The sequence below is a fragment of the Scatophagus argus genome, chromosome 12, assembly GCF_020382885.2.
Source record: "Scatophagus argus isolate fScaArg1 chromosome 12, fScaArg1.pri, whole genome shotgun sequence".
In the NCBI taxonomy this organism is placed as follows: domain Eukaryota; kingdom Metazoa; phylum Chordata; class Actinopteri; family Scatophagidae; genus Scatophagus; species Scatophagus argus.
This window is the reverse complement of record NC_058504.1, coordinates 23,694,819-23,713,613: the sequence shown is the minus strand read 5'-3', so window position 1 is coordinate 23,713,613 and position 18,795 is coordinate 23,694,819. Positions and strand designations below refer to the sequence as shown.

Genomic DNA, 18,795 nt, shown 5'->3' with positions numbered 1-18,795 from the left:
TTTAATGCGGCAGAAATCCTTCTGTACCCTTTTCCAGATCTGTGCCTCGACACAATCCTGTCTCGGAGGTCTACAGACAATTCCACTGACTTCATGGCTTGGTTTGTGCTCAGACATGCACTGTCAACTGTGAGGGCTTATATAGACAAGTGTGTGCCTTTCCAAATCATGCCCAGTCAACTAAATTTACCACAGGTGGACTGGTATATTTGGGTGTGAAGGGTGTGAATACTTATGTACATGTTACATTTTTTGTTTTTCATTTTTAATAAATTTGAAAAAAATTCAAGCAAAGTTGTTTCACTTTGTAATTATGAGGTATTTTGTGTGGAATTTTGAGGGAAAAATTTAATTCAATCCATTTTGGAATGAGACTGTAACATAACAAAATGTGGAAAAAGTGAAGCGGTGTGAATACTTTCTGGTTGCACTGTGTTTAACTCTCAGTTGATAAAAAGGATCACACAATCAATAAAAAAATGGCGATGTACTATAAATTTATTACTGACATTTACAATATACCACTCTTACAGGAGAGTACTGCTGCTTTAAGACAGTCACCATCATCCATTTACCCAAAAAGTCTTAAGTGTATATTCTAAACTACTACCATCCTGTGGTACCCATTCTGAAGACCTTTGGGAAACTGGTTCTGTAGTACCCCTTGGTTTAACCCATCCTTATCTGAAATGTTACATAAAGCAGCGTGGGATGACTGGTGCAATCCAAGTTACACTATATGCCCTCATGGGATATCTTAACTGGAGCTAAAGAGAGAAAGGGATCCCAGGAAGATTATATATAGCATTTAGGTCAAGTGCGGATACCACTGTCATCAAAAACATCTTTCGGGGCATGTATGCTTCTCTCACTCCAGGAAAGAAGACAGGGATGTCCACCAGTAGCAAGTAAAAACTTGTCTCTTCAAATGCCACTTTGGGGTGTTTTGAACATGTTCTAAGTGCACACATTGAGAAGGAACAAAACAAAAGGCCCTAGGTGTAACTTGGAGGGTTTGAGTTGTACGGCAACATAAACCAAATTCGGTGTTATAGAGATAAGTATAAATTAGATTTAAATGGTTTTGCTATGCTGAGTGATACTGCTTATCACGGTATTTAAATAGCACTCATCGATTTTTTTAAATATTTTCAAGAGAAAAGAAGAATGCTCGAGAAGAGAATTAATATTGCTTGGATTTTGGGGCTTGTCTTTGGCTTAGACCCACAGAAACAGAAGGACAAGTGGGTTGGTTCATTGTAGCTACAACTTTAATGGAAAATAAATAAATAAATAAATAAATAGGTGAGCTCATAAATTTGACCATTTGATCTAGGATCAGAGCACTCTGGACAAAGCAGATTTTACTCTTCATATAGCAAATAAAATATGAAGCATTAATATTCATGAAACTTCATTAAGCTCCACCCTGAACATATGCGAAGTAAATGCGAGTAAATTGTGCTAATTATACCTCTCACCCCTCTTCATAAGAAACACTTGATTTGACAATATTTTTACTGTGTCTCAGACTGAATTTATGAACACACTAGTGACAAACAGATGGCTAACAATTAACCAGCATTTTTATATTTGTGTTGTATGTTGTGCTGTTTACTTAACTCGTGTGTGAGCTGCACACTGCTAGAATACATAATATATCTGGGGCAATGACAGATGAACTATGAGCTAGGCCAACAAAACTGTACATTTGTCCACCTGTAAATCATGCACTTTTGCTAGATGTTAAGACAGGTTGCTTGACTTGCTGCAAAACACACATTCTGTAGCTTCTATTCACAATAATTTAAAAGAATTACCTTGGTAGACTGTCAATGTTCATCCCACTGATGTTCACTGATGATAACAACTGGTGCACTCCAGCTCCAACCCGTTCAGGGCCTTTACCAATATACAGGCGATGCTCAGTCTCCACTTCCCTTGCTGCTTTTGAGTTCTTCCCCATGGATGCCCTGTCATCTCCAGACAGGCCACACAGATGATCTAAAGAATCAGCATTCTTCACAAGCTCTGGATCCATCTTAAAGGAATCTACCTGATGGACATGGACACACAGACCAAAATACAGTTAATCATGTACTTACTGATGGTAATGTGTGTTTATGTAAGTGTTCGGTAAGGGGGGGTTAACACAAAGAACATCCTTGTGACTGTTCTGATTCTTGGAGAGCTTCTTTAAAAATGTAATTCTAATTTATCATTTGATAAAAATGGACAATTCCTAAATGTAAATTTGAAATAATGACCAATGGCAATGTTACAAGAGTCTAATAGGGTTTAAAGATTTAAGACAAGACAAGACAAGACAAGACAACTTTATTTGCATAGCCCATTTTTACAAGCAGTTTGTCTCAAAGGGCTTTACATAACATCATAGCAACATCCTCTGCCCTTCAACCCTCACAGTGACTAAGGAAAAATCCATCCATCCATCCATCCATCCATCCATCTTCTTCCGCTTCATCCGGGACCGGGTCGCGAGGCAGCAGCTTGAGGAGGGATGCCCAGACTTCCCTCTCCCCAGACACTTTCTCCAGCTCTTCCGGGCAGTCCCCAAGGCGTTCCCAGGCCAGCCGAGTGACATAACACCTCCCCAGGAAGGTGCCACCTCAACTGGCTCCTTTCGATGTGGAGGAGCAGCGGCTCTACTCCGAGTTCCTCCCGGGTGACAGAGCTCCTCACCCTATCCCTAAGGGAGCGCCCCGCCACCCTGCTAAGAAAGCTCATTTCAGCTGCTTGTATCCGAGATCTCGTTCTTTCGATCATGACCCAAAGTTCATGACCATAGGTGAGGGTAGGAACATAGATTGACTGGTAAATTGAGACCTTCACCTTACGGCTCAGCTCCCTCTCTACCACGACGGGCAATACAACGACCTCATTACTGCTGTCGCTGCAGCAATCCGCCTGTCAATTTCATGCTCCCATCTTCCCTCAGTTGTGAACAAGACCGAGATACTTAAAGTCCTCCACTTTAGGCAGGAACTCTCCTCCAACCTGGAGGGGACAGACCACCTTTTTCCGGTCGAGAACCATGGCCTTGGATTTAGAGGTGCTGATTCTCATCCCATCTGCTTCGCGCTCGGCTGCAAACCTCCCCAGCGCATGCTGAAGGTCCTGGCCTGAAGAAACCAACAGGGCAACATCATCCGCAAAAGAAGAAATTCTGTGCTTCCCAAACCAGACACCCTCCAGCCCCTTGCTGTGCCTAGACATCCTGTCCATAAAAATAATGAACAGGACCGGTGACAAAGGGCAGCCCTGCCTAAGGCCAACATGCACTGGGAACAGGTCCGACTTACTGCCGGCAAAACCGCATCGTTCCTCATGGATCCGAGGTTCGACTATCGGTCAGATTCTCCTCTCCAGTACCCTGGCATAGACTTTCCCGGGGAGGTTGAGGAGTGTGATCCCTATGTAATTGGAGCACACCATCCGGTCCCAGCCCCACAGCATTCAGAGCCTTAAGGTACGAATCTCATCCACTCCCGGTGCTCTGCCACTGAGGAGCTTCCCAACTACTTCAGTGACTTCGGCTTGGGTAATGTGTGGAGAAACTCCCAGAAAAACCTTTAACAAGGAAAAAATGGGAGAAACCTCAGGGTGAGCAACAGAGGAGGGATCCCTCACCCAAGACTGGCAGACGTGCAATGAATGTTGTACAGGCAGGAAAGCAGTTAACAACATGAGATATGGGATAGATGGGGATTGTTCAGTCAGTCAGTAGGTGGAGGTAGCTGCTGGTGGGCAGGCTGGGCTGTGAACAGGGAAAGCAGCACCAGCAGGTTGGTTGATGAGCAGGGACTGCAGACAGGGAAGAAGCACAGGGAAGGAGGTGATGCAAGTGGAGGTTGGTGCTGGTGGATGGAGCTCTGGAGAAATCTGTGAAGACACAGAGAGAGCGTGAGACACCAAGGCCAGACTATACGGTATAACAGATAAAGACAGAATAGCAAATGTGTAGAAGATGAGAAGAGAAGAGAAGATGGCTCCTTGTATCCTGATGAGTCCCCCAGCAATCTAAGCCTATGGCAGCATAGCTATAAAATGGTTCAGTTACCATAGCCAGCCCTAACTGTACCCCTACTGTAAATGTCTTTAGGCTGGACTTAAAAGTGGAGAGAGTGTCTGCCTCTCTGACCCATGGAGAGAGTTGGTTCCACAGTAGTAGTGCACGGTAGATGAAAGCTCTACCTCCCAGTCTGTTTTGAGAGATACTGGGAACCACTAGCAGACCTGCAATCTGGGAGCAAAGTGTTCTACTGGGGCAAAAAGGAACAATGAGATCCTTGAGATAGGACGGAGTTTTGTTATTGAGAACCTTATAAGTCAATAAAAGGGTTTTTGAGGTCTATCCTATATCCTACAGGAAGACAATGGAGTGAAGCTAAAAGCTAAAACAGGTGAGATATGTGCTCTCTTATTAACTCCTGTCAATGCTCGCCCTGCAGCATTCTGGACCAACTGGAGACTCTTCAGAGAGTTTTTAGAACATCCTGACAAAGGAGAATTACAGTATTCCAGCCTAGAAGTGATGAATGCATGGACCAACTTCTCAGCATCACTCTGAGAAAGGATGTTCCTTATTTTAACTATGCTACGAAGGTGAAAGAAGGCAGTCTTAAGGATATGTTTCATATGGGAACTGAAGGACAGGTCCTGGTCGAAAATAACTCCAAGGTTTCTCACCGCTGTATTAAAGGTGATGCCATCAAGGGTAGCAGCCCGGCTAGAAAAAGAGTCCCTGAGATGTTTAGGTCCAAATACAATAACTTCTGTTTTATCTGAACTAAGTATTAAGAAGTTGGAGGACATCCAAGACTTAATGTCTTTCAGACAGTTTTCCCAATTTGGTAAGGTGGCTTCTGTCATCTGGTTTTATGGTTAAGCATAGCTTAGTATCATCAGCATAACAATGAAAATTGATGGAGTGCTTCCGGATAATATTCCCTAATGGAAGCATGAAGAGAGTGAAAAGTATTGGCCCTAATATTGAACCCTGAGGTACACCATAAGTAACTTTACTGTACTTGGAGAAATTATGATTACGGTAATGTTAACAAACTGATACCTGTCAGATATGACTTGAACCATCGAAGGGTGGATCATTCAATCCCAATTTCATGGTCCAGTCTCTGGAGAGTGTTGTGATCAATGATATCAAATGCAGTACTGAGATCTAGAAGTACAAGTATGGAGAGAAAACCTCTATCGGATGCCAGGAGAAGGTTGTTAGAAACTTTTATCAGTGCTGGTTCAGTACTATGGTGTTTTCTAAATCCAGATTGGAAAAAGTTCAAAAAGGTTGTTAGAGTGGAGATGTCTTCTCAAGGATCTTGGTCTGTAATTACCTAATATACCTGAGTCTAGGGAAGGTTTCTTTAATAGTGGTTTGATGACAGCCACCATAAAGGCCTGTGGTACATAACCTGTGACTAAAGAGAGATTGATCTGGTTCAGTATAGAAATGTTAACTAAGGGAAAGACATCCTTAACTAGTCCAGTTGGGACTGGGTCAAGTAGACAGGTGGATGACTTGGATGAGATAATGACTGAAGTTAACTTTGAGAGGTGAATGGGGGAGAAGCTGTCCAAACATACTTTGGGTGTGGAGGTTGTTATAAGAGAAACTATATTTGGTGGAGTATTACTGCCAATCCTCGCTCTGATGTTCACAATCTTATCAGTGAAGAAAGTTAAGAAATCATCACTGCTGAGAGTCGGAGGGATGCATGACTCAACAGCCCTAAGGTTTTCAGTATTAAAGAGGAATCTAGGATTGTTCTTGTTCCTTTCTATTAATGAGGAGTAATATGCCCTTCTGGTGCTACGCAGTTCTTTTTTATACATTGATAAACTATTTTTCAAGGTTTGACGGTCTTCTACACATTGGCTGAAATGTCATTTTCTTTCCAGCTGTCTGGTTTTCTGTTTCAAAATGTAACGATTTGAACTGAACCAGGGAGCTACTCTCTTCTGGTTAATGACCTTCTTTATCAGAGGGGCTACAGAATTAAGGGTCCCAAGAAGTGATGTTGTTGTGCTGTCTACAAGAAGATCTACCTGTGAGGGAGTGAAATTGGCAAAGTTGCCCTCCGTTATATTAATACAGGGCGTAATGGCAAGCTCTGCTGGAATGTTCTTTAAATTTAGATACAGTAGTGTCAGAAAGGTATCTACTGTAGTGGAATTTTTTCCAGGCAAAGTATAGTTTGCAAAAGTAAATTCAAAAGTTATTAAGGAGTGGTCAGACAAAACAGGATTTTGGAAGAAAACTGTAAGGTGGTCAGCCTCAATGCCATAGGTTAGCACGAGGTTTAGGATATGATTAAAGGAGTGAGTGGGTTTATTTACACTCTGGGAGAAGCCAATTGATTCTACCAGTGATTTGAATGCAGAAGACAGTCATTTTCAACATTCCACATGAATATCAAAGTCTCCCACTGTGATAACTTTGTCTGACTTTATTGCAAGGTATGATAGAAAGTCAGGGAATTCATTTAAGAAGTCACTGGGGGACGGTATGCTCTCCAGTTCACAGGATGACCACACATAATGTAGTCTGATTATAGGGGCATCAATAGCTCAGTTCGTATGAAAGTGGCTTGGGAACTGGTTTATTATTTCAACTCAGTTAAGAACCACAGTATGGTGTGTGGACTGGTAGCTGGACAGGTGCCACCTCCCCTCCTGGGCAATGCCAAAGCACCCATGAGCAAGACATCAAACCCCTAAATGCTTGAAATACTTACAATGTAGAAGCCCCATCACTCAGACATCTCTGCAACTAATCCATGGCTACAGGTCCTGTTTGTATTTCACACCTGCGTGTGTAATGAATAACAACAACAGTGTACAAATTTATTGTACACTGTGTATTATGTATATTATTATTCATTATCAATTTAGTATTTATAATAATTTTAAAACTTAAGAATTTATATGTGCATGCTTGTACATATACATACATAGATCACCACTGGCATCACTGTTGTTTACTTGCCACATCTTTTCAAGCTCCTCCCTTGATATTTTTCGAACTTCTTGTGTTCCTTCTTCTTGATGTTGCTGTCACTTGGGACTGGTACATCTATCACTGCTGCCTTTTTCCATTGTTTGTTGACCAACGTAATAGCCAGCTTGCCAGATCACCCTTTTGTCAGTCTGGATCTTGCAGTTCCACAGGATCTTAGCTTGGTCATTCTCAGCCACCTTGGGCTGAGAATGACTTCCATTCTGATCTTGGGACTTCCAGCCCAGACTCAGTGCTGTATACTCCTGTATACTATGCCAGCCACTTGGTTATGGCGTTTTATGTATGCTGTTCCTGCCATGGTGTGGTAGATCCCAGCCGCTACTGATCTTGTACCGAGTGCTTGTTCTTGGGCTGATATCTGCCACTTCTACTATCTGTTGGTGGTACATACTGGGCAAAGGTTTGACCCTCCATGATGGTACATCCTCTTCCTCTTTATCATTGTCAAGTTTCTGATGGCTGAGGTATTCACTTAGTAGTTCATCTCTGGGGGCCATCTTCCTGATGTATTCCTGGATCTTTGTTGTATCATACAGGACAGTGGCTTTGACACTCACTAGTCCTTAGTGTACAGTCTCGGTGTGGTGGACTTTGGATGAAACCCTCCGTGTATCTTTGTTTTGATATCAGTGGCCTCTGTCTCTTCCTTTGGCCAACTTCTAAAGCCAGCACAGTATCTGATGACTGGTGGGGCATATGAATTAATGGCCCAGACCTTGTTCTTACCATTCAGCTAACTTCTCAGGACCTGCCTCACTCTGTGTGGGTACCTACAGCTGACTTCCTTGCAGCCTCCTGATGGTTTGCAATTGCATGCAGGATCCCAAGGTACTTGTAACTGTACCGAACATCTGTAATGTTGCCTTCTGGTAGCTCAATCCCCTCCATTCTGATCATCTCCCCTCTCTTACCATCCAGCCACACTTATCTAGTCCGAATGATATTCCAATGTCATTGCTGTCAATCCTGGTGATGTGGATCAACGAGTCAGTGTCTCGCTTGCTCTTGCCATGCAGCTTGATGTCATCCATGTAGAGGAGGTGGCTGATAGTTGCCCCACTTCAGAACTGGTATACATAACCACTCTTTGTGATGATCTGGCTGAGGAGATTCAGGCCTATGCAGAACAGTGGCAGGGATAGCACATCACCTCGGTATGTACTGCACTTGATGGTAACTTGTGCAATTAGCTTTGATTAATATATACTGTTGGGAACTCATGCCATGTGCTGAGATTAAACAATAGAGAGGCCCACATGTAGTTCCAGAGGTCTGAACAAGAGTTTTACAACCCAGCGTGGTCACGTGGGACGCAGGGAAGATGGCAGCACAGTAGGAGACTTCCTCATGACCATCAATTAATTACGTAAACTTGGAGACACACATTTCATTCTTGGTCTGAAAGTTGAGGTCCTGTGTTAAAGATAAGAGTTAATACCAATTTTTGCTAAAAAATCTGTAGTTTTCCAGCAAAACGTTGAACAACAGCAAGGCTAACTTTGTCAAAGGAGCGGCGACGAGAAGTAAGCTAACCTCAAAGATCAGTCCAATACCAGAATGTACCTCTCTGACACTGGCATGTGACAACAACCCTAAACCTGGAGGAGTGTTTGACAATAAAATAATGTTTGAGGAAATATGGAAAATGAGTGCCACGCTTCATGTGGTGGTGACAGATGTTGTTTCAATTAAGGAGACCACGAAAGAGCTTAAAGATGTGGTGGAGAGCATACAAGTGAGGCTTGGAGAGGCAGAACAACACATATCGGACGTGGAAGGTGTAAACACACGAATGAAGAAAAGCATGGAGAAGTGTGACAAGACACCGGAAATACGGTGGAGGCGTGTGGAAGATCTGGAAAACTGCAGCAGGTGGAATAATGTAACACTGGTGGGACTGAAAGAGGGCAAGGAGGAGACGGGCAAAGTTATTCAGTATGAGGAAAAAACATTTCTCAGGGGCATGGACAGTCCGGCAGCGAGTTTGAAACTGAATGTGCCCACCGCTCTTTGGCACCCATACCGGGCCCGAACCAACCGTCCAGGACCATACTGATGTGTTTCTTACGTTCATCGACTCGAGGCAAGGTGCTGCAGGTGGCTAAGGAGAGACAAGGGATCGACTGGGAGGACTGTAAGCAGTCCTTTAATGAGGATATGTCCAGAGAGCTGGTGGAGAAAAGAAGAGCATTCACTCCAGTGAAAAGACATCTGCATGAGCTAAATGTGAGACACAGGCTGGTCTACCCTGCAACACTCATCTTCACATGGAAAGGGCAGAAGAAAACTTTTCGAGACAGCAACGACGCAGAGATGTTTGTGTGAGAAGCTGAATAGAGGACTGGGAAACTTTATAGAAACCAGATGAAGTGTGTGTGAATCTGTGGGAAAGGTAACTTTAAAGATGGTTTCTGGGAGGCAGGAAGAGCTGTGCTATTGAAAAAATGCACCTCAAGGACACAGTTAATTTAGTTCAGGTTAACCGGGGGGCGGGGTGGAGGTTAGTTAGAAGCACCAAATTATGGGTGGATTTAACCGGGATTTTTCATATTTTATCTTGGCACTAAGACAGTATGTATGAGAAGGCCTAATGTTTTGAACAACCTCTTGAATATGTTTTTAGTTATTACTGAAACCATGATCATTGCTCATGCTGCTGGACAGATGTCCCTCTGCTGCTTCTTCCTGTACACTGTAAACCCAGATTTTAGTTTTAATTAAGCTTTTTAGTAGTCATTAGTTAATCTTTTGTGTTTAGTAAAAAGTGGGTCTCATTACAAAATGCATTTCGTTGATTGCAATATTTAAGTGAAATGTTTAATGCAACGATCATGTTTAGTAGACATTATGACACTATGTTATGTTATATTTAGGTTATTATTATTCTTATTGTTTTGTCGAGCCACTGTTGAGCTAAACAGAGAGCACTTAATGGTTAATATGTGCTTGTGTCGATATTTTAAAAGAACGGTCAAAAGCTTTTTTCACTTCACCTGTTATAGTTTTTCAATGATGCCGTGGAACTGTAAGTAGCTGTTCGAAAAATAATCAGGGCTGTCTCAGAAAGCAATGTCATAACAAAATTTTTTGGCAAGGATGGCCCCTTATCAACCACTAAAAGAAGGGCAACATATCATATTCTAACATGTATTGTCATATTACTCCCTAAGACTAATGAACCAGCTGACATCCGCACACTGGTGCTCAGAGGACTTCCTCTTCTGCTTGGTGACAAGCCTACAAAACATGTATTGCAAGTATCCTCTCAATATCTGTTAAATTACCATAAGTCTCCATAAAGTACAATAAGTCTCATTTTTGATAGTTATCAAAATGATGATTATTTTTTGCTTTTTTACTTGTACCTTTTCCATTTAGACCCGTCAAATACAGCACAAAATGGCCTTGATTGATTGATTGAAACATTGTCATTGAGGGAGAACCTGTCGTGGACAGTCTTCAGGACTTGCCAAAGGCTGTGTGCATCCTGTTTGGACTGGTATACGCATTACACCTTAACTATCCCAAGTCCATGAAAAACACCTTCCACTTCATCCAGCAGGTGCTCCTGATGTTGGGCCATACTGACCTGAAACCTAGATTACATTGGCAAACCAGCTGACAATTTAAAGGAAAAATATATACAGGGCCATATCAGAAAGCCTCAAGTTGTACCTGTTTGGTCTCCCTGTTTTGAGGTGCAAATATTTGCATTCCAGATTTTGTGGATTTGTTCTGACCACTATTTTGTTAAAAACAATAATGAATGCAATGCTTTTACTGCTCTTTATTCTGCATTCTATTAGATCTGACGCAGGCATATCTCCAGCTGATGATTGTTTATATTATTCTTTCATGTTTAATCACTTGTATTCTGACATTTTATGAAAGACCAGAGAAAATTTTTTGTTTTCATATAAACAGTTTGTTTGAAATAACACAAAAAAGCATCAAGAAATGATGTTCCCAGTATTGTATTGAAGAACTTATCTGTCTTGACCATTAAACCAACAACCTGGCCTCAACCTTTAAACTTTACTAAGACAAGAAAAAAAAGTTTTGATTTTTGTTTGTCCACTGTAAACTTGTGCCACTGTATTCACTGTTCCTTTGAGTCCAGACAGTTAAACTGTTTTAATGCCTCTTTTTAACCTGTTTTTACAAGTTAATGTTGTTGCAGCCAATTATTTAGAAAATAAAACATGTTGAACCCAATGAATTCATGTTCTGGATTATTATTTCTTTCTTATTTTATTGTATAAAATACAATAATAAAAAATTACTAAAAATTAGTTTAAAAATCATTTTAAGTAATGAGAAATAATACATATTAGGTTTTTTGATATATATATGTATGTTGAATTTATAATAGTAATTTTTTACAGACTCAAAAAAGAAACAAATTAGTCATGTGAGCTAAATATTTTTAGTAAAGACTATTGCATTTAGTTAATGTGTTACGTTAATACAACTTAAAATGCCTAGTTTAACCACTGTGTAAAAACTTAAACCATTTAAGGCAATCGGTTTCCACGCGTTGTCCTAGTAAACTCAACTAATTTGGGTTAAGAGTATAGTCCACAATCAGCTACTTAGTTTTGCTGAAGTTCAGCAGGAGGTTGTTCTCCCAGCACCAGCTCTCCAGGTGAGTGACCTCCTTCCTGTAGGCCTCTTCCTTGTTGTGGGAGATTAACCCCACAATGGCTGTGTCATCAGCAAACTTTATGATGATGTTGTTGTTTGATGTGGACACACAATCGTGTGTGTACAGGGAGTACAGCAGGGAACTGTCTGCTGGTAAGGAAGCTGTGGACCAGCCTGCACAGGGAGGAGTTCAGTCCAAGATCACACAGCTTAGTAACCAGCCTGGAGGGGACTATGGTACTGAATGCTGAGCTGTAGTCCACAAACAGCACTCTCACATAGTTCCCCATTCCAGTGTCCACGTGGGAAAGTGGCTTGTGCAGCATGAAAGTTATGGCGTCGTCGGTGGATCTGTCTGGGTGGTATGCAAACTAAAGGGGGTCCAGGGTGGGGGGCAGAGAGGAGGTGATGAATGTTTTGACCAGCTTCTCAAAACATTTCATCACCACAGATGTGAGGGCAGTGGGGCGATACTGGGTTTACTGGGTTGGGCTGTCTTTGGGACGCTTCTGGATGGGAAAAGTTCTGATGGTGGCTGTTGGTGTTATGTCTTCCACCATTTTCCCGATAAAACCCACAACCGCTTCCGTGAACTCATTGACGTCACCGCCCGAGCTGCACCGAAACATGTCCCAGTCCGCTGAATCCAGTGCACCGTGCAGAGCGGCCTCTGATTGGTCAGTCCACTGTGATACTTCTCTGACTGCAGGAGATTCCTGCTTCAGCCGTTATATTTCGGCATGAGAAGGACTGCACCGTGGTCCGAAAGGCCAAATTGAGGCAGAGGCCGTGTAACCATCCCTCCCTGAAAGGAGACTAACAGTGGTCCAGAGTCCTTTCTCCTCTGGTGGGACAGTCGATGTGTTGCTTAAACTCCGGTATCACCTTCCTCAGGTTAGCATGATTAAAGTCCCCGGCCATGATGAGGTCTGCATCAGGATGGTTAGCTTGATGGGAGGGTACAGCCTCATGTAGCTCGGTGAGAGCAGTGTCCGTATTCACCTGAGGTGGGATGTAAACAGCGCTGACGATGACCGAAGTAAACTTGCGGGGCAAGTAGAAAAGACGGCACTGGATGTCAGGAGCTCCAGGTCAGGGGAACATGAGTGTCTGAGAGACACAACGTTCCTGTTGTCACACCAGTTGTTGTTCACCATCAGACACACATCACCTCCCCTTGATTTACCAGACTTGCCCATCCTGAACTGAGAAGAACTCGAGAAGAGAAGAACGGCGTGGCCCGGAGTCAGGGGAGTCAGCCATGTCTCAGTGAGGCAGATGACATTACAGTCCCGTATATCCCTCTGGAACTTTATTCTGGCCCTGAGTTCATCAAGTCTGTTTTCCAGTGACTGGACATTGTCGAGTAGGATGCTGGGCAGAGGTGAATGGTGTGCTCTGCATCTCAGTCTGTTCCTAATGCTTCCCAGTGGAATATTACAAGAAATATATTGATATCTTGGCCCCCATATTGCATAAGGTGTACATGGAGGCATTTGAGAGGGGCTCACTGCCTGGTATGTTTAATGATGCTTTAATTTCTCTTATTTCTAAGGGGACAGAGACACTTCTGATTTGTCTAATTTCAGACCTGTGAGCCTTCTTGGAGTGGATTGTAAGATTTTGATAAAGACCTTGGCGTCATGTTTAGAGAAAATACTCCCAGACATTATACATGGAGATCAAGTAGGTTTTATTAAAAAAAAAAAGAAAAGAAAAAAAAGCTCCTCAGGGACTTCCAGTGGAGCAAGCACCTGAGAAGGCAGCGTAGGGGAGTGTGCTGCGAGGCCGTTCATCATACCCCCTCCTTTCATTGACATATTCCAAATACAGAAAATACCCGTGCGTAGGATTGAAACTTCGTATTAATATGCAACCAGTCCAAAAAACCCTTACACAGTACAGTTTCAGAAGCGTAACTCGACAGACTCAGGAGGGCACGGAGGAGCACATGGCGGCCACCCCAGACCCACCACAGATGAATACCACAGCTGAGCTAACGAGCATTAAAACGCTACTACAAGGTATCTCATCCAATATGTGTGGGCTGAAATCGGGCATGGATGCAGTTAAAATAGCGGTGGAGAAACTGGGAGCTCAAGTGACTGAAACTGAGACATGTATTTTAATGCCTGAGTGTGGCGGTGGACACGGCTATCAAAACAAACACTGAACTTCAGGAGAAAATAACATACTTAAAAGACGCCGGTGTTGTGCACTAGAGGAGCAATTTGGTTATTGGCAGAAGAATCAATGATTATGGGGAATAATCATTAAAGCAAAATCAGTGTATGCTTTATACACATAAAAATCGGGGCACCACCCTGTCACCAGGGACCAATAGCCAAATTAATTAATAGGAAATAACAGTCTCTTAAAATTACGAAGGATGAATCCGAGCACTGACTATCATGAATTCAGCTGTTATTACAAGTACATTCACAATAACCACAGACAACGACAGGTTAAACTATACCGAGATTTATTAACCAGCAACAACCATCCAGAGATAAGTATCACTTTATAATAAACACTATTACAATCTATGTTTTATCAACACACATTAACTATTAACTAGGGATAACACAGGTACAGCAGCAAGAGTATATGTATACATAGGTGTGCATATATACAGGAGAGAAAGAGATGACAATGGAGACCAAGATGGCAGAGGGATGATGCGGGGGGGGGGGGGGGGGCGCGTGTCCCTTGAAGCCAAGATGGCGGCTGATCACGTGAGTGGGAAGACTACAAATAAGATGGCGGCTGATCACATGAGTGGGGAGACTACAACCAAAATGGAGAATGGCCACGTGAGTGGGGAAACTACAACCAAAATGGCGAACGGCCCCGTGAGTGGGGAAACTACAACCAAGATGGCGAATGGTCACGTGAATGGGGAAACTACAACCAAAATGGCGAACGGCCACGTGAGTGGGGAAACTACAACCAAAATGGCGAATTAGCCCGTGAGAAAGAATCAGCACACAAAATGGTGAACAACCACACAAACGGTGACTCAGCACACAAAGCAGCAAATAAGCACTCCAGTGATGACTCAACAAAACCAAAATGGCAACAGAAGAATGCGCCGTATTATTCAGAGCCAAGGTGGTGATAACCCACGTGATGTGGCTTACGTGTCCATAGAAGAGAACAATAGGCGAAAGCCTTTAGGCGCCACGTACCCCTTTGTTACGGTTCATGATCGCATGCTTTCAGAAGTACTTTCGACTCACTTTTCAGAAGGAAGAGTTTGAGGAAGAAGGATAGGAATGAAAAGAGCAGAAAACACACTCAATAAGAAAAAGAATCCACTCCAATTCTTTGGAGTCTCACGTATCACCACACAATAGCGGAGTCAGTAAACCAGAGCTTATCTGCTCAGCTATTGGTCCCTTAACCAGTGACGCGCGGTCTCGCTGAACTGGCGAAAGTGGATGACCAGTAACCCAAAATCAATAAATGCATCACTTACAAGTTACAGAAAATCATGTGTAAACAACCCTACATTGTCTCTGCCCAGACATAAGCCTCTTACTTTGCGTTGCTCCGATCCTTCGGAGTTTGAAAGTTAATAATCCGCTTAAATGATCATAACGTCGTGCTCAGCGGGATGCTGGCAATCCGTTGTCTCAGGCGATGCGGAGTATTGATCCCTCGGCAAGGAAATGTTACAGGAAAAATACAGCAGTCTGTTTCTCAGCCTGTGAGTTGCAGAACTGTGACCCGGGACCTAAACTGATGATAATCAAACGTTTGATTGTTGCTCCCTTTCGGCGATTTGGACACCTGGAGAGCCTTGAGCAGCTCTCACTGTCACAGCACGCACGGGAAAAAGCAGCGACTGAGGGTCGCAGTGCACTTTTATTACCTGAGTGATGTTGCCTCGGACCCCTGTGGAGATGGCTGACACACAGCCAATGTCCGTGCCGGTCCTGAGTTCAAATTCAGGGTTTTACGACTAGGTGTAGGTCATGGGTGGGGGTCTCTAACCGGCAGTCACTCTAACTCAGGCTTTATGGGGTACATGTAGGCCGCTCTATTGTTCTCCAGAGTGCATGGCCAGAGATCCCAACACTGGCCACCGTAATAATGTTTGCATAGTTGGAGTAGTAGAGGGTGCTGAAGGGGGAGACATGCAAAGGTTTGTGCAGACATTTCTAGAGGAAGTATTGGATATCGAAATGGGACCGGACTTCAAGATAGAGCGCGTCCATAGAACTGGTCAGCGGGGCAACAGAGACCGGCATATCCTGGCACGTTTCCTGAGGTTTGGAGCCAGAGAAGCAGTGTTAATGGTGGCCCGAGAGAAGGAGTGTGTGGAATGGAGAGGCAAGCGGGTATCTTTCTTTCAGGACCTCTCACAGGATATTATTCAGAGGCGTAAAAAGTTTGACAAACTAAAGAAGCAACTGCAGGAGAAGGGGCTTCGGTACACTATGTTATATCCAGGCATGCTGAGGGTGGCGGACAACATCCGACAAACTTTCACTTCTCCAGAGGAGGTGAGAAGTTTCATCTCTAAGAGAGCCTCATGAAGATCTCAATACGGCATGGTTGAGGGTAAAATAGTAGAAGTGATATGTTAAAATGGTAGACATGCTTAAGGTACTATCATGGAATATTAAAGGGGCAAATCTTGCTACTAAGAAGAACAAACTTCTTCTATATCTAAAACAAAAAAAAGTAGACATCTGCTTTTTGCAGGAGACTCATTTAAATAATGAAGAGTCAACTAAGTTGCAAAGGGATTGGGTTGGTAAAATATTTTATGGTGCCTATTCATCTAACCAACTGTATACTTTTTTGTAAAAATTTAAACATTACTACCCACAAGCAACTTTCGGACAGGGAAGGCAGATGGGTTGCTATCAGTGTAGATCTGTTTGGTAGCAGATACTCTCTTATTAGTGTCTATGCACCAAATATAGACTCTCCAGATTTTTTTTCTGACAAGTAGTATCTCAAGTAGCTATTGAGGTTCTGGAAGAGGAGCTGGGACTAGTCGATATTTGGAGGGTTTTACACCCCCAGGATAGGGAGTACACCTTCTATTCTAACCCACACGTTTCATATCGGATTTCATCGGATAGACTATTTCCTAATATATAAACAATTAGTGAGGACTACTACTACTTACTGTGTCAATTGGTAATACTGTATTGTCAGATCACGTTCCAGTTGAAGTGGTGTTAGGTTCTGGGTCTTTATCTGATATCCCTAAAAACCATTGGAGACTCAATACCTCACTGCTTCAAAATGAAATATCCTGTAACTTCATTAGAAAGGAAATGGGAATCGGGCATTGGGAATTTAATGAAGGGTCAACTTCTAACCCAGGTCTAGAAGGGGATGCATTTAAAGCTTGCTTGAGGGGTCGCTTAATGCAACACAGTTCTTATCTGAAAAAACAAACCACTACATGACTATTATAACTGGAGAAAGAAATTAAAGATCTTAAAATAATATATGCGTCGCAACTAGACCCAGCAGTGTTTGCACAATTAAACAAAATTAAACTGGAGCTAAACTCTATCCTACAGAAGAAGGCAGAATATGCATTGTTTCAGCGTAGAGGTACTATGAGCAAGGTGAAGCGGCAAGGAGATTTCTGGCCCAGAGAGTAAAACAGCCGCACAATCACACTTTAATAACCTCTGTGGAGAATGAAAAAGGGACCTTAATGACAGACTGCGGGGAGATCAATGAAACATTTAGGGTATTTTAACAAAAATTGTATTCGTCTCAAGGTACAAGACCAGAAGGACATAGATAAGTTCTTGTCACAGGTGCATCTGCCAACCCTGTCCGAGGAAAAACAAAAAGAAATAGGGGGAGATATTACATTAGATGAGGTTTAATTTGTAATCTTGTATCTTGTATCTTGTAATTTGGCAAGTAAGGAATAGCCCTGATAGTCCGTGAGCCAGGGCCCCAAAATATGGAAACCGTTACCGAAAAAGTGGCAAAGACTACCATACCTTTTCGGAAAGCTTGGAATCTCAGCTTTCCAATGATGTATGATGGCCATCTGACAAGAGTAGCTGTTTTGAGTTATCACACATAATGTAGACCAAGGTTGAGAAAATAATGCGTATAAATCAAGCAGAGCATTGGCAAAGTTAAAAAGCTATATTGGACATATTAGAATATTTTATTTTGTTATGTTTGGTATCATTTTAAAGGGGAGACTCTGAGCTTTCATTTAAACCATTTTGTGAACACTTTGGATTAGTATAGCCAACCCTGGAGCTCTTCAAACTTTTAATCACACACAGGGGCAGTCGTGGATCAGCGGTTAGGGTGTCGGACCCGTAACCGGTGGATCGCTGGTTCGATTCCCCGTCCTGGTGTCCATGGCTGAGGTACCCTTGAGCAAGGTACCTAACCCCCACTGCTCCCCGGGCGCTGCACGTGGTCGCCCACTGCCCCGGGTTTGCTGTGTGTGCACGTCACTTGGGTGGGTTAAATGCAGAGCACAAATTTCGTTGGAGTGAGTTCCCTCCAATGACAAAATATGTCACTTTCATCTTTCTTTAATTTTCCTGCCATTTCCGCCTAATTCATCTTTTGTCTTTTAGTCCTGTGGCACCAGGGAGCATCAGAGAAACTAAATTCAAACACTGAAATACTGGCATGACCCTAAGGATTCAGAAAATGTATCATTTACCCATATTATCTGATTTGGAGGGGGTGATTTTCAGTCTTATATCAGACATGGCGTTTTTCAAAAGACAGAAACAGAAGTGTACTATTAGCCTAACCCTAGGCTAATTTCTTGATATGTCAAGTTGAAAGTCTGAGGTAAATATTTTTTAGAAAAAGTTGTTATTCAGCATTTTCATCATTTTTAGATAGTTCAAAGGGTCCTTAAAACACAACAACCACATGTAGCCTAATTTATATGAGGTCCACACTTTTGTGGAATTTACATTTAAAAATGACTGTTCTCTGGTGAGAAATACTGGTAAATAGGGTAAAACTTTTATATAACACCACAAAACTTCCCCAGTTTATCACATACATTAAGAGAAGTATTGCTTGTATTTCAGGTTTTCTTAAAAGTAATGGCTTAATATGCAAATTAGGCT

At 42.6% G+C, this 18,795-nt stretch overlaps 1 protein-coding gene across 3 annotated transcripts in view; it reads right to left on the bottom strand.

The window, feature by feature from the left end:
• abhd18 (abhydrolase domain containing 18) overlaps positions 1 to 18,795 on the bottom strand; it is a 66,721-nt gene that overhangs the window by 12,535 nt on the left and 35,391 nt on the right. For all 3 annotated transcript variants that reach the window (XM_046406288.1, XM_046406289.1, XM_046406287.1), the window contains one exon: positions 1,821 to 2,056. In XM_046406288.1, coding sequence (XP_046262244.1) covers positions 1,821 to 2,056 — 236 coding nt within the window. The remainder of the gene's footprint in view (positions 1 to 1,820; positions 2,057 to 18,795) is intronic.